The sequence below is a fragment of the Gadus macrocephalus genome, chromosome 16, assembly GCF_031168955.1.
Source record: "Gadus macrocephalus chromosome 16, ASM3116895v1".
NCBI classification, from domain to species: Eukaryota; Metazoa; Chordata; class Actinopteri; order Gadiformes; family Gadidae; genus Gadus; species Gadus macrocephalus.
The window spans coordinates 2,491,359-2,507,720 of NC_082397.1; the positions used below are offsets into that span (position 1 = coordinate 2,491,359).

At 41.4% G+C, this 16,362-nt stretch overlaps 1 protein-coding gene and 1 long non-coding RNA gene across 2 annotated transcripts; one reads left to right on the top strand and one right to left on the bottom strand.

Annotated features, from left to right (window-relative positions):
* Positions 1-10,113: 10,113 nt before the first annotated feature.
* LOC132474683 (uncharacterized) lies at positions 10,114-11,604 on the top strand. The gene is made up of 3 exons (XR_009529703.1): positions 10,114-10,729; positions 11,060-11,256; positions 11,488-11,604. It is a non-coding gene; the product is annotated as an uncharacterized LOC132474683 (long non-coding RNA).
* Positions 11,061-14,552, bottom strand: LOC132474682 (uncharacterized). Its single transcript, XM_060075516.1, has 5 exons — positions 13,789-14,552; positions 13,479-13,672; positions 13,032-13,179; positions 12,725-12,929; positions 11,061-12,231 (listed from the first exon to the last, which is right to left on the bottom strand). Exons 1-5 carry the CDS (start codon positions 14,035-14,037, stop codon positions 11,915-11,917), a joined length of 1,113 nt encoding a protein of 370 aa, XP_059931499.1. The 5' UTR covers positions 14,038-14,552; the 3' UTR covers positions 11,061-11,914.
* Positions 14,553-16,362: the final 1,810 nt, after the last annotated feature.

Below are 16,362 nucleotides of genomic sequence, written 5' to 3' on the forward strand. Positions count from 1 at the left end.
AGCAGATCGCTGAATGTTTCAGTCAGCCCGGGGATGTACTCAGTCTGGCGATGTGTCGCCTGGCTGACCTTTTCAGCAGTTCTGTGAACATGGTATAGTTCTTGGGGTGTGGAGGAATGCTTGGGATGGGGTCTTCAGTCTCCTGTTGGAATGACATTCAGGTGGCCTTCTGCAGATTGAACCTTCTGCGGAAGGGGACGGTTGTTGCTTGGAGAACGGATCGGATGGTTATGGTGATTGGCTGGTGTTGCTTGTGGGGAATAGGGTTCAGGACCTCTTTCACAGCTCTGGATATTAGTTCCCTCTTCACACAGACAAGGTCTGGGTTATATCCTCGTTTCCATCTGGTGCTGTGGAAAGATTTAGGCAGTTTGGCGTTGTGGATCAGGGTCAGGTGTTTCGACTCGAGCCAGGTTTCGACTCCCTCTCCATCTTGATTGTTCACTGCATAACCCCACAATGTGCTATGGGCATTGAAGTCCCCAATGCTGATGGGGTATCTCCCCTTGCATCTGTCTGGCAGTTCAGAGTGGAGATACAGACTTTTGGGGGGTTTGTACACTGATGTGACAGAGACGTTTGGGAGGGCAACTGTGATGGTTTCCATTTGCCCTTCTGTGGTGTGGGTGCAGACCTCTTCGATCGCGAGGTTTGTTCTGCTGGATACAGCTGACCCATGCTGTCTGTGTCGGATCTCTGTATACCTTAGGTAGGTATACAGATATTGGCCTGCTGATAGTAATAATCATATAGCAATATGAGATTGAACAAATCAGTGTTTCCCACGCTGCACCACGGGGAGGTTTGTGTAATAGCAGCCAACTACAATTACCCTTACGCTGCGTGCAAATCCCCCCAAGTCACTGCAATGATACACACTTCACATACAGGCATTAGTTTGTCGTTTATTCATAAACTGCAGTAAAAAAAAAAGTGCATTATCACAAAAACATAAATAAAACAAAAGATCCCCCCCTCTCCTTGGTATTAAATGTGCTAAATAAATTAATTAGATTTGAGATTAGATTAGATTCACTTTATTGTCATTGCACAGTAACAGGTTGCAATGCAACGAAAGGTAGGTGGGTCTAACCAGAGTGCCAACATCAGTTTGAGCAACATGTATAAATATATTTACAGTATAATATCTGCAGCAAAAGTTAATTACAACAGTTATAAAGTAAAGTGCAGGTAGTGCAGAAAAGTGTGATTTAGCAGTAGGGACTAGGCAGTATGAGATATGGATGGGTAAAAAGTTCAGCAGCACTTTGGGGGATAGATGGACTTCAGCCAATTTCCTGAGGAAGAACATGCGCTTGTGTGCCTTCTTGATCAGGGTTGTGATGTTGGGGGTCCAGGAGAGGTCCTTAGAGATGTGGACTCTAAGGAACTTAAAGCTGGTGACACGCTCAACCTCCTCCCCATTGAAATGGACAGGGCGGTGTGTGCCTGTTCTGTTCCTTCTGAAGTCCATGATGATCTCTTTAGTCTTGCTTGTGTTGAGGGCCAGGTTGTTGTTGCTGCACCACTCTGCCAGGTGCCGGACCTCTTCCCTGTATGCCGACACATCGTTTTTGCTGATGAGCCCGACCACTGTTGTGTCGTCTGCAAACTTCAAGATTGTGTTTGAAGCATGAACAGGACTGCAGTCACCTGTGAAGAGGGAGTAGAGGAGGGGACTTAGCACGCAGCCCTGAGGAAGACCAGTGTTCAGGATGAGTGTTTGCGAGGTGAGCTTATCCCGTCTGACATGCTGGGGTCTGTTGGTCAGAAAGTCCAGTATCCAATTGCGTAGGAGGGGGTTGATGCCAAGGACACTAAGCTTATTGATTAGTTTGGAGGGGATGATTGAATTGAATGCCGAGCTGAAATCAATAAACAGCAGCCTTACGTAGGTGTTACACAGGTCCAGGTGTTTAAAGGCTGGGTTTAGGACTGTGGTGATGGCGTCGTCCGTGCTCCTGTTCTGACGGTAGGCAAACTGATAGGGGTCTAGTGTGGTTGGAAGTTGGATGTCTGTGTGTAGGTCTACTGTGTTTGTGACAGCAAAGTCAGTCCAATTGGTGTGATGAAGCCAGTGTTGAAGTTTGAGATCTGCTCCCTCGGGCCAAACCTTCATTGACTTGACTGAAGGCTTTACTCGCCTGATGAGGGGGTGATATTTAGGTAGGAGAAACAGGGAGATGTGGTCTGACTAGGGTTGCCAACCGTCCCGTAAAATACGGAATCGTCCCTTATTTGGCAATTAAATGTTGCGTCCCGTATTGAACCAATACGGGACGCAATTTGTTCCGTATTTCCATAAATGTCCAATACACATGTCTGTCACACACACAAATACTAAATCTAACAATAATGATCAAAACAAAACACAGGGAATACTACGGTCAGCAAAATTGTCGTGGCGGGATCTACGCAAGACCCGCTCCGGTCATCTGTGTGTCTGCGCATGCGTGTGGTGGTCACGGTTGCCTAGCGACAGACACCACACACCGGCGCTGCTCACAAAACCCGCTCCTTTTAAAAATGTCCACTACACCCGGTACTCCACCACGTCCTCAAAAGCGTAAACGCTTGCAGAAGTACGGACGTGAGTGGGAAGACGCACATCCTTGGCTGGACAGCGTCAGTGGAGATGTTTACAAGGCAAGTTGTAAAATATGTCGGCGAGTGTTTTCAGTGGCGCACGGTGGTCTGTCTGACATCAGACAGCATGCAACAGGAGAGCAACACTGCAGACACGAAAGATCACAGAAGACCCAAGCGTCAGTGTCACAGTTCTTCATACCCCAATCATCTCCTGAGGTTGATACGGTATGGGACATTATGTTGTGATTGATTTCCTATCTGGTTGTGCTTTTGCCAGAACATCGCAGTGCATGGGCAGAGCCTATTTTAGTAAACGGTTGTGGTTTGATTGATTGTTTAGGATGTTGAGTTTTAAAAGTCGAATGAACGACCATTTATTTAATATACAGAAGTATATAAATATTATATATGGCCATTTAATGAACAAATCATACTAATGGATTAACAGTTAATAAATAAATAAGAAAACCTTTATTCTTTAATATACATACATTTCCTAGATTAAAAATGTTTGTAGAGCTTTCTGTGTATTCTGTGTCATAATTTTTATATTTTTGAGGAATGCAGTGTTCAGTGATCATTACATCAATATATTATTAGTGTGGTTTAACTGTTTGGATGACCTGACTTCTTTTCGAGTGACAAGACAGGCAGCAGACAAATGTTTAATTTAATCAACAATATGTCATCCCACTCCTCCTCTCTATATTACCGCAGCTGAGGTGACACAGGTGTACCACACAGTCAGACACAACCTCAGCTACAACAGTGTTGACTGTGCACATAAACTGAATCAAAAGATTCTCCTGGATTCAAAAATTGTAAAAAAAAAAAAAAATGTATAGGGAGAACAAAGGCAGAGGCAGTGGTTAAAGATGTCCTTGCTCCAAAGGCAGTGGCTGATGTTCTCAAGGCCCTAACATAAGATAAACCCCTCCCATTTTCCATTCAGACAGATGCATCAAATAAAGGCAACAGGAAGATGTTCCCCCTTGCTGTTCAATACTTCAGTCCAGAATGCGGGGTCAGCAACAAAATGCTGGATTTCATTGAAAATGCAGATGAGTCCGCTGCTGGGATTGTAGCTCTCATAGAGCAGTCGCTTGACAAATTTGGCTTATCGTTGGATCATGTGACAGCATTTAGTGCACTGCAGACAACACAAATGTGAATTATGGAATTCACAACTCTGTCTTCACCAACTTGAAGAAGTAACAAAAAGATCTGCTGCAAGGAAACGGCCATGCCCATATTTTGCACAACACAGTGAAGCATGCTCTTGACCAGCTCACTGTAGATGTGGAAAATGTTGTGCTGAAGGTCTATGCCTTCTTTTCCACATCTGCCAAACGAAGAGAATCACTCAAAGAGTTTTGTAGGTTTTGTGATGTTGAGTTCCAGGAAATTCTGCGACATGTCACAACCAGGTGGCTCTCCCTTAATCCAGCCATCACCCGCATTGTTAAAGTTCAGTGAGGACTCAACTGAGGAAGATGGAGACATTGTGGAGGTTTACCTTCTTTTCTGCAATAATATCCTCTCTCTCTCAGGAAGTTGTAAAGAAGCTGGAGAGTGATGAAACCACCTGTGTTGAGTTATATTCCATCATGGAAAACTTCAAGCAAAAGCTCACACAGAGACGAGATTAACAGTTCTATGGCTACTTAACTAAATTGAAGCTGCAGCGTCTCCGTCCACTTGATGCTGACATGGCAAGGGCAGATTTTACTGCATTCCTCAACACAGCACTCTCATATGTTGAGAAATGGTTCAACTTTTCGGAAGACTACTGGTTGTTCTCACTGCAACCTCTCTCTCTGCACCATGGCACCATGACCTTTACTGACATTGAGAGGGTGACCACCAAGCTCAACCTCATCCATAAAGTCAACATGGATGAACTTTATGATGAATGCTCCACAGCAAAACCCATTCTGAAGAGGCTCAAAGAAGATGCTGAAGATGAATGGAAGTCCAAAGGTGTGGCTGCCAGGTGGGTGGCTCTCTTTCGAGTAGCTGACCTGCCAAACATGCTGTCTATCACCAGACACATCCTGAGCATCCCAGCATCCACTGGATGTGTGGAAAGGATCTTCTCCAGAATGGCCAACAAATAAAACGTCCATGCATTAGAAGCACCAGAGAAACAAATTCCCCATCCTGATCTCGTGTGGTATTTAAAGGGCGCACATACCACCGCGGTCCGTGGATCTTCTGGCCAATCGATTTTCGTTTTAAAACCAGGAAATGGAAAACGGATAACGAGCCGTCTCCCGTCTCCCGTCTCGGAGTCGGAAAATGGGAAACGAGGAACGAACCAATTTCCCATTTCCGATTTCCGATTTCAAAACGGGAAACGGGGAACGGGTCGTTTTCTGTGGTTCGTGTGCGTGGTTATGAATGGAAATTCGGGTAAATAAAAACAGGGGCAATTTTCCATCACTGATTTTGCATTAATATGACCCGGAACTGGTTCTGTTGTATGTGCTGATGACCAGTGTTGCCAGGTACGCGGTTTTACCGCGGAATTGGGCTACTTTTGAAGTGTCGCCGCGGGTTGAATTCTTTGTCCGCTGGTTCGGGTTAACCAATTTTGCATTGCAATTACATGAATATCTTTAAATATAAAAAAATATTTATACCCAAATCCTACCAAACTGACTCCAGATCAGCACGTACACATATGGACCTGAAAAAAGCTGAATTTACTTTAATTCAGTAGGCCTATATTATATACTGGCCTATTCTAACGTGCAGGCATAGTCGCCCCATAATGCCTTGCGGCGGGCGCATAGTTGTTTTGTGTTGGGACTGCATTTACAGCTGTGTGACGGTAACGGTCTGTTCGAGATAACTTGTACCAGGGCATAAAGTCTGTGCCATTTTGAAATTGAGTTGTGTTTAGTGTTTATTCATAAAAAGCCATATTACGCATCCGTGATTTGTTACACTATTTACACATGTATGAACTATAAGTACATGATTTAAATATAGTGAAGCAACATGATAAGGTGTTTCAGTTGAAATAAGGTAGGCCTATTGCATTAACTACAGTAAATGCATATGAAGCAAAAGACAAAGCAACATGTTTGTCCTTCAGTGAATTGGTCTACACTTTCACAGGGAAAATTGCTTTTAATGCTGACATACTAAACATTTAGTAGATTTTACAATACATTTGGCAATGATAGCAATGCTGTTGGACTTTAAAAAGCAGTGCATATGGTTTGGCAGGGGCATATTTTGAGTTCTGATATTGGGCTGGTTTTTGGGCTGGTTTTATTGGCCATTGGGCTGGTTTTGATTTGCCATTGGGCTGGTTTTGTCACACTGACCTGGCAACCCTGCTGATGACATTCATTGACATTGACATTCATTAATTCATTCATCATCAATCAATCAATCATGGAGTCGTTTACACTATTTAGAGGGCCAAAGAGAGTGAGGATCCGGGAGGATGATCTAACTGTGGAGAAGGTTGGGAGGATTTTTCAGGTGAATACATTAAACCACGAAGATGATTAGCCATCGTGCAATATTGTGTATGTTGGTTATTGATTTTGTCGTAAAATTGATGTTGTTTGAGCCCTTCCTCAAGAGAGTGTGTGTGTGTGTGTGTGTGTGTGTGTGTGTGTGTGTGTGTGTGTGTGTGTGTGTGTGTGTGTGTGTGTGTGTGTGTGTGTGTGTGTGTGTGATTAGTTCTACCGTAGCCGTCATGTGCAAACCAAAGGTCAGAGAGACACACTGTCGCTCTCGTTTGTTTGTTTTTGTCTTGGGTGGGGAGTTGCTTGGTAGGCCTATGACTCGCTAAATATGTGATAGAATATCCCTTTATATTTATTGGGTATTGGACAGTTTGACATGAGAGACGTTTTTTGGTGATAGGCCTACATAGGCCTATTTCTGTAGGCCTAGGCCTATATTTGTGCACTTGTCATCTTTGTTTCTATTGAATGGTGTTCCTTTTTCTTTAGCATAGGCTATGTAATTTATTTCATATTCATTTGGGTTTTTGTATAGGCCCAATTCTTTTTTTTATTGTGTTTTAAATATGAAGTGTGGAGCTGTCATTCATCGGCGCACTGCGCCCGCCCCTGATTGAGAGTCTTTAAAACTTAAAAATTAAAAGAACTGTCAGAAACACAAACTCACACCTACACCTGACGAAGACCAGACTGGTCGAAACGTTGTGTATAATAAACTGGGAGCAGAACAGTGTGCGGACCTTTTTCTTCTTTTGTTCGATCGCGTTTAGTCCGGCACCTGTTTTAACTGGGTGCGCGCACTCCAAAACGCTAGCAGACATAAGACCCACAGGTCATAGGCCTAAGTGTTCACATACACATGACATGAGATATAACTTATTTCAAAGGATAAATAGGCCTAACCCACTGCCGAATACGCAGTACATTTCTCATGGACGGGAAAAGGCTAGATTGACTGCATTACGTCCATCTTCATTAATAGAGCAGTAGTAGGCTAGGTACATCATCATCATAATTTATGAAAAACAAGGAGAAGAGGATGTTCAGGAACACTTTATTCTGATCACCAAAAAATACAAGTTGCGTAAAATGTCAAATGTATGCAAGTATAGTGTGCAAAAGTTTGAGCTCAGTCCAATATTTTCGGGGGTAGGATGTCACGTCTTGTCGAATTGGGCGCATTTAATTGCAAACATGAGAGGGCCCTGACACTTCAAGTAGCCTACTAACCCAATTTTTGAAACAATATGCCTATATGGATCTGAGCTTCAACAAAACTTCATTTGCCCATCATTACATTTTGGCTCTGCGCAGTCGGCTTTCGCCCAGGCTACTAACCTACCTCATGAATCGCGCGTGCCACCTCTACCTCCAATCGGTCGCTTGACAGAGGACGCCTCAACAAATCATGCTCGGAGCAGTATCGCTGAATACTTCTCTCTGATAAGCCTCTCTGCAAACCAAATTCAGCGACTAGTCTTTCTGAAATGTCAGCATAAGACATGCCGCTTTGCCTCATTTCGTGTATTAAATGTCCAACTTCATCAACGGTAGCCATGATTAACAGACACTGACAAAAGACATCAAGTTCCGGGTCATATTAATGCAAAATTAATGCAAAATCAGTGATGGAAAATTGCCCCTGTTTTTATTTACCCGAATTTCCATTCATAACCACGCACACGAACCACAGAAAACGACCCGTTCCCCGTTTCCCGTTTTGAAATGGGAAATGGGAAATGGGAAATAGGTTCGTTCCTCGTTTCCCATTTTCCGACTCCGAGACGGGAGACGGGAGACGGCTCGTTATCCGTTTTCCATTTCCTGGTTTTAAAACGAAAATCGATTGGCCAGAAGATCCACGGTCCGTGTACTTTGCGGCCAATGGATTTTCGTTTTGAAATGAGAAAACCAAAATCGGGAAACGAGCTGTTTCCCGATTACCATATAGAGATAGGATCCGAAAATGACCCATTTTCCGAATTTTGTTTTGATAATAGAAAACGGAAAACGGTAAAACGACCAGTTATCTGATTTTCTTTGATGTGCTTAAACATTGACATCGGGAATTAAAATACTGCGTGGAAATCTTCTTTCTCAATTTTGCGAAGATTTTGTGTTGTGACCCGGAAGTTCCTCTCACAAGCCTAACCGTTACATTGCATGGAATGGAAATGGAGAGCTTCATATTGTTTCGCGGACCCAAACGGCTGACTATGAAGCAAGAGGACATGTCTGCAGACAAAATTTGCAGGATTTTTCAGGTGATGTTACTTTTCAACTTATAATTGACACTTTTATCCATTGCAAAAAAAATGCTCACACAGTTCACAGCGCCTTAGCTTGGTGGCATGTCATTCTACGACAGGTAGAATGAGTTAATGTTAGCATAGCCGCGGCTATTTTTTGAGCGCAAAATAGTTTTTTGACTTCCCACATGCAATTTTACAAACGGTAACATTAACATTTTGATTTTAACATTAACTCATTTGTTGGAGAGACTAGTGATGTACTAGTAGTGGTAATAATACTAGTTGACATGACATAACTGTTTAGGGATGTTCTCTCAACTAGATTGATTAGTTAGCATAGTTCGCTAAATATCTAACTGCCAGGGCTCGCAAATATCTAGCCACTCCTTCATCCACAATGCCGTGTGAAAGACGTTGTTGTCACTTGTCAGTCACAGGACACATGGTGCTAAAGAAGCCGTCAGCTTTACTATCAGGGAATGTGAACAAGGTAGTTTGCCACACCAGCTGGCGAAAGGAAGACTATATTGTGTCATGGTGTGGTCAATGGTTGTTTGACAATAAAGAGACATTTTCAACCATCCACTAAAACAATGGCTAAGAAGCCCAAATCATTTCTGTTTGATTTGAAAAGATAAGAAACATTTGTATTCAACCAAACAATAGCTAAAAAGCCCGAATTCTTTTTGGGATGATGATATATTAATGTTCCATATGGAAAAGCAAAGAGAACTGCTAAAGACTTGGCGCTCTGAGATTCTTCTGAACAAACTTCTGAAGAGTGCGTTACAAATAAAATTAATTATTATTAAAGAACTGCTGAGTTGCAGCACCATTGTTTTAGTTTTTCATTAATGAAAAAAGAAAACATGTTAAATGTATATATCCGTCTTTTGTCATGATTAATATACAGAGAAAATCGGTAATATGTGATAAATCATGATTAATCCACAGATTAATCCACACTTTTTTTTTTTATCATTTCACAGCCCTAATATATATATGAATTGTTTTAAGTATGTTGACCTGTGATGTATATTTGTTATGGAAACACGGGATTAGTAGTATTTGTACTATTTAATTACAATGTTTTTTAATCCTTTATGGTATTTTTCATTTAATTCTATTAAACAGGTCAGTTGCAGCAGTCTTTATATCACGGACGACTCCAACACGGCAATATTTCCAGAGCCAGCAGGCCATTTTTCAATAATTAATCTAACTAATCGCAGTCATTATGAGGTCCACGGCGATGCAGAGCACCTTCCACCCGCTGCTGGTGCCCCTGCTTTTGGGTTCATGCGCCGACCCTCACCGGCTTCTGCTTCTGACACATCTTTTTCTGCGTCTGGTTTTTCCACTGAAACACCACCACCACCACCACGAGCTGGAACTCCACGAGCTAGTGGAGCTAGCTTGTTCCAGGGAAGATCATTCCAAAGGTTACTTGTTAAATATGTAACTTGTTAAATATGTAACTGATCTCTGCTGCTAAAATCTCGTCCTATAATATATAAATATCATTTTAGGCCCATAGGTGTGATTTTAAGACGGTCTGATTTATCCCCAGGTCAATCCATCAGGCAGAAATTGTTAATGAGAAACTCAGTCCTTCCAGGACAGTAGTTGTGCGCTTTTTGGAAGCTGAGGCCTGCGTTGAACGAATTTCGGCCAAAGTTCAAGATGCCGTGGGCTCTGATGAGCCTATTACCTTGACGGACACCCAAGGAAACGAAATAATGGACTCTGAGGGCACAAGAAGTAAGTTGCATGATCAGAAACTTGCTTCTAATTTGTGGTTTCTAATAAACCTTAATGTTGATTTTAAAGGAGTCATTGATTGCAAAAAACAAATTTACCTTGTCACAGTTGATTAACGACAGTTCAGTGGGTAAAATGTACATACAATGAACCCTTAAAGTCCATTGACACTTCTTTCATATGCAAATCTCACAATTAGAAACCGGTAGGTATGTAAAGCAGGATTTGCTAAGAAGATGTAGCTGAAAAGGTGCTGTTCTGACCCTTTGTTCATTACAACCGCAAGCTGTAGTATTATGTTGTTGCTAACGTATCCTCCCTGTTTCTATTATCGGTAGATGTGATGGTTTAGTTTATTGGCAATGTGGCTAACGTTATTTCATGTCCCTGACTGTGTTTCATTCAAATAAATAACACGTGTTTGTTTACAGCCCAACCAATGTTACATACCCTATTCGGAGACCGTAAGGAACCGTGTGAAATACCCCCAAAAAGTCAATGACCCCTTTTAAAAACAGAAGTGAAGTTAATGTTTTCTGACTTCTTAGGTTCCCAGTTCTGGAAACAGAACTCAAGAAAAATATATGCTGTGCCTGAAAGTGACTTTGTGGAGTTTCAGAATGGGAGAAGAGCTAAAACAAGGTAATACAACATTTGATCTGTAGGCAAATTCATATATGAACTAAAACTTCCTGAAGGAAATACCAGTGTAATGCAAAAGTTAAGAAAGGAAAAAGAAAGTAGAGTGGAAGAATAATTATTATTTGAACTTAATTTGGTCTGCTTTTTTGAGTGATGATCATGAATGAAGTCATTATGATTCAATTATATGACAACAATGTCTCATAGGTTGACGCTTTTACAGAGTAAATTAAGATTTATAAAATATTCAGAAAGATATTCAAACATTTGTTCATATGCACCATTTGAAAAAAAATCTTTAATCCTTTCTTTTCTGTTCATACATTTAAGTCGAAGGGATGGAGATTCAAGCCTGCAGGAGGTCCTTGGACGTGTTGACCAGCTGAAGCAAGCCGCCGGGAGTCTCCAAGAGGTCACTAATTCAATCAACCAGCTGTCTCAGCTGGCCAAGTCTCAAAAGGAGGAGATAATGGCAAATGTCGGTTTGCAGCCCTTAAAGGAAGCCTTTGCATGTCTTGTGTGTAAAGGTACGTGTAAGATATGTAACAGTAGGTCATTCTACAGTACAAAACATAGCCGCCTGCCACCCTCAAGCACTGCGCTGACCAGCTGTCACGGGTGTTCATCGCCATCTTCAACATTCACTCTGCGATAAAACACACTTCTGATTGCTTAGTTAATTTCCTTCTATATTGCAACTAACAATTAAATGTTATTTTCTGCATCAATTTATAATATATATTTTTTTAACCTTGCAGCTGTAATGGCAGATCCCATGTTCGCCACATGCTGTGAATCGATAATTGGATGTCGTACCTGTGTGGAGCTGTGGTTAGTCACATCAGACCACTGCTTGAAATGCAGGGCAGGAGACTTTGAAAATAAAATACATGAAGTGAAGGGTCTCTCTGCTGCCTTGTCACTTTTCAAGGAGAGAGAAATTGATTTGATTTGATAGATAATTGTTTGTTATTGTTTGTTATGTTTACATTACTGGAACTACCTCAGTTTGTTTGTTGGATGTTATTATGGGTACATGACCAGAAAGATGTTGTTTGTTGTAATGTTTATATTGTGTGTGACCGTTTTAAAAAAAAGAAAAGAAAAAAAAGACAACTTCCACTTTATCATTGTTGTAATAAAATGTTATTTTTGGTATACTGCTTCTTCATTGACCATTGCAGGTCACTGTGTAACAGGTCGCACATGTCTTGAGGTGATATCAATCAGAGACCTCACTGCATTTTTAAAAGGGCCATAGTTATGGTTAACCACATTTTGGAAGAGGGATAGCAAATCAAAGAGAGAACCAAACTCAGTTTCAGTCCATTGTTGGGCTTCTTCAGAGGGGAAAGGATCACTTCCAAAAATGGATTCTCTTTTCAAGGCTGATCCCATTTCCTGCTGATACAGGTCAGCTGCAACTGCACCGACTGGCAGAAGGTCCTCAGAAAGTTTTGCAGGACACCCTTCTTTAGCCAGTTCGTTTGGTATTCCCCTTCCTGCAAGACAGTAAAGTGAGTAGTGAGATTAAAGGGGTTACACTTGTGGGGAGGTAATCATTTTGCCAATGATGTTTTGACTTGTTATTTTAGTTGTCTTTCACAGCATATTGGAGTTGACAATAATGACAGCTTCATTCAGATGGGGGTCATTCCTACAAAATTCAACCAATGTAAATGCCCTCAAATTAAAGATGAATGTCTGTGCTTTGAGCATGTATTCATTTACATTCAACTCCAAACCTGTAGAAGTCATCTAAAAAAGCAAGAACATGGTCAACGTCCAAAAAACTTGATTCTAACTAATAACATGTTTTACTAATTGAATCTGCCCCTCTACAGAAAGTACTGGATTTGCAGTGTTGCAATTTGAGCTACACATTTGTGAATCCATTTCAGATTGAACTCTACAATAGAACATCAAAATTAATTTACACTGCTTTATTAGCAAGTTATGCCTGTAATACCGCCAGTAAAATGAAATTAATCATACCTGGGATCCTGTGTGCATTCCATGCCTGTACGACATTTGTGATGCCAATCCTAGCCAGCTGGCATGTCAGGTTTGACACACAATACCTGGATGTGTTGTCCTCCATGTCCAGTTCCTCCTGGTCCACCAGCTGTACCAGAGCTGTCTTCAAAGGGTAGTTGACTCGAGCATTCACCTCCGACCACATTCTCTCTATCACATGGTTCTGTGCAGGTTATAAGGATAGTGTCAGTCTGCCTGCCCTCATTAGAAATACGCCTCAATGGCAAGAAACCAGGATTAATTTTTAACAACACATTTATTTTACCCTTGTAGAAGGTGTCTGAAGGTAGGGCTGCCTTTGAGTATTGTGTCGATGTTCTGCCAGTTTTTCCTGGATGAATAAAGCCAGATAGAATTCTTTCCCACAGTCAACTCTGACCTGGTCCCATATTCCATAGGAAAGAACAGCAGGCCTGAAGATAAATCACAGACAAACGTAAAATATACATAAACAGCATCAGTCTCTTAGCCATGGCCAGCTAAAGTGACAATTACATTTTTTTGTCAAAATTGGAATGATATCAATAATAGTAAAACTGGAAAATTAACTAAGAAACTGGAAGAGGGAAAAAGTTTTTTGTTTTTTCCAAATTAATTATTTCCATATTACAAATCTAGGTTTTAACCTTTTTTAATGTACTTGTTCAAGTCTGGGTCCTCCTAAGGAGACAACTTTGGGTTCCACCTTACAAAGTCTGTGAAGTTAATTTACCGGTACACTTCCTCATAAATCACGATGTTGTTCTTTATTGGCATGGTGGAGTGACCGACCACCTTCTTGCTGAAACCATCGATAGCCATAACATGAGTCACTCCAAACATAACAAGCTTCTCATTCTGATCTACATGCAGCTTGTGACCCATGTATTCTGCATTGTAGGGTATGGGGTTCAGATTCCGGGCACCCTAAAATATAAGAATTCCATTATAATAAAAACTCAATAATCTTTCATTCGTATGATTATAATCTCAACACGTATGTTCTATTGAAATGTAGAAAACACAATGCTATTTGACCTTACCTGCTGTCTTGCAATGTGGTAGGGTTGATGAATACTTCTCAACACATTGCCCACTCTGCCTTCAGAAGCTTTAACCCCTTTTGTGGATAGATATCCAGTCATCATTTTTCGACCAAAAGACGATCCAGTCTGGGGGGGTGGGGGGGTGTAGGTATGATGTTTAGCATACATAATATATATACATATTATAAAACAATTGGGTTCTATCGAGTTATTAAGCCGTTTCTGATTGGACGAGAGACGTTCCATGAGTTGGAATATCCCAGGACATCCCAACTCGGACTTTCACAGCTAATAATAAATCACTCTGCGATGAAACATTCTAAAGCGCGCTGATGATAACTGTTAGTTCTTGTAATTCCAAACCAAGACGTTGACTGGAACTATTTTTTGTTGCGGAGAAACAATGGTGAAATTAACATTTTTTAAATCAATAACTTCGTGTTGAAATGTTAATTGGTTGAATATAAAATTGTTTTATAAAAGCAATATAGTACTCGTGCGAGTGGGGTAGGTAAGGGATATTGTTACCTGCTGTTACCTACGGCCGAACACCACCCGTGGGAATATCCCTTACCTACCCCACTCGCAGCCTACTATATTGCTTAAATATATATATTTAATTATAAATAGTAAATCATCTTAGTTTAAATTTAAGATTAAGACGTGCATTTTTTAAAAATACAGAAATATTTCCTGTTGATTAACAACCAACGTGTTTATGAATTAAATCCAAAAATTGCATTAGCACCAGTCAGATGCCCGACTTTGCATATAACTGGTCAGCTTTTTATGTAAGAGTAGCATTCCTTTGTATGCTTAACAAAAGCGGTAATCGTGAAAGGCGGATGATAAAAAAAAACCTACCTCGAGAATACCTTCAGCGACTTCAACTTCAAGTTGACTATCAGGGCAGAAGTCCCTGACAAGCCCCTGCTCAGCACACCACCTCCGCACATTCCTCTCGGAAAACCCCCGTGTAGTTCCAAACTGGGTGCATAACGCAGTGGCGATATCCCCACAGGACATTCCATTATTTCGGTGTTCTGAAATAAAACCTGCATATTCGTGCAATGCCATTTTGAGGTGCGTCTCAAGGATGTCTGGCTCCAAATTAAATACACCGCCAACTACTGATAGCTTGGCTCCAAATTAAATACACCGCGCGCCAACTACTGATAGCTTCCGGGTCACAACACAAAAATATTCGCAAAATTGAGAAAGAAGATTTCCACGCAGTATTTTAATTCCCGATGTCCATGTTTAAGCACATCAAAGAAAATCAGATAACTGGTCGTTTTACCGTTTTCCGTTTTCTATTATCAAAACAAAATTCGGAAAATGGGTCATTTTCGGATTTTTGTTTTCCTATCTCTATATGGTAATCGGGAAACAGCTCGTTTCCCGATTTTGGTTTTCTCATTTCAAAACGAAAATCCATTGGCCGCAAAGTACACGGACCATCCACGGACCCACCGCCTATCTCTGCGCTTCATCACTCTTCTTCCGTATAGTAGCCACTTTGATCGGAACGTCACCTCGAACGTCCCCCCGCGAAAACACCGGTGACTCTGCTGCCACCCATGGCGTGAGTGGTGTATTGCATGTCATGCATTGCCCGCGACGTTCGCGTATGCTGTGTAGACTATGAAAGGAAGCGCGACGCTTGCGTCACTCACGTCGTTTACGCGCGTCGCTTGCGTCGACTATGTAAGGGCCCTTATATGCTTCTTTGATGATAGTGTAGACATGGTTTAAGGTCTTATCTCCTCTTGTGGGGCAGGAAACGTGTTGATAGAATTTGGGTAGAACAGTTTTTAGGTTGGAGTGGTTAAAATCTCCAGCAATGATGAAAGCAGACTCCGGGTGTCGTGTCTGTTGATTGCTAACGGCAGCATGTAGTTCTTTCATAGCTAGCTTGGCATTAGCATCAGGTGGTATGTAAGCAGCGATGGTTATAATGGAGGTGAATTCTCTCGGAAGGTAGAAGGGCCTATTATTAACCATGAGAAATTCAATGTTGGCAGAACAGTGCTTAGCGATGGTAAGGATGTCTGTACACCAGGATTTGTTTAGATAGATGCACAGACCCCCTCCACGTGATTTACAGCAGTCAGCTGTTCTGTCCGAGCGGATGCAATTACGTCCTTGTAGTCCGACAGCGCAGTCTGGAACGCCGTCGTGCAACCATGTACAGACCCATACAATGGATAGGGCGTTTAGTACGGTCCATCACCGTTGCTTCTTTCTCCATAAAAAGCTACAGTGTTTAATTACTTTGATTTACCTTTCAGCATTTCCTATTATAGTCAAATGTGTAAAATGCTGTTTAGAGTCCAACGATTTACTATTATTCAACTCTTATTCCCGCTCGCTCCCCTTGCTTGAGCACGATCTGGCATCTAGGATCGATTGCTCTTCCTTGGGTCCCTGGATGTTAACGCTGAATTTCATGCATTGAATTTTGCATATCAAATATTTTTAACGTTAAATAATAGTAGGAAGTCGGATTCAGGGAGACATACCTATTCAATGTTTTACCTTTGGACAAAAGTAATAGGCCTGCCATACGAA

Bases quoted from the DNA above. Each gene is read 5' to 3' on its own strand.
- LOC132474682 (XM_060075516.1), bottom strand. From the start codon at position 14,037: ATGGAACGTCTCTCGTCCAATCAGAAACGGCTTAATAACTCGATAGAA. The intron at 13,180-13,478 runs GTAAATTAACTT...ATTTATCTTCAG, and splicing joins ATTTATGAGGAAGTGTACCG to GCCTGCTGTTCTTTCCTATG. The intron at 12,930-13,031 runs GTAAAATAAATG...TAACCTGCACAG, and splicing joins TTCAGACACCTTCTACAAGG to AACCATGTGATAGAGAGAAT.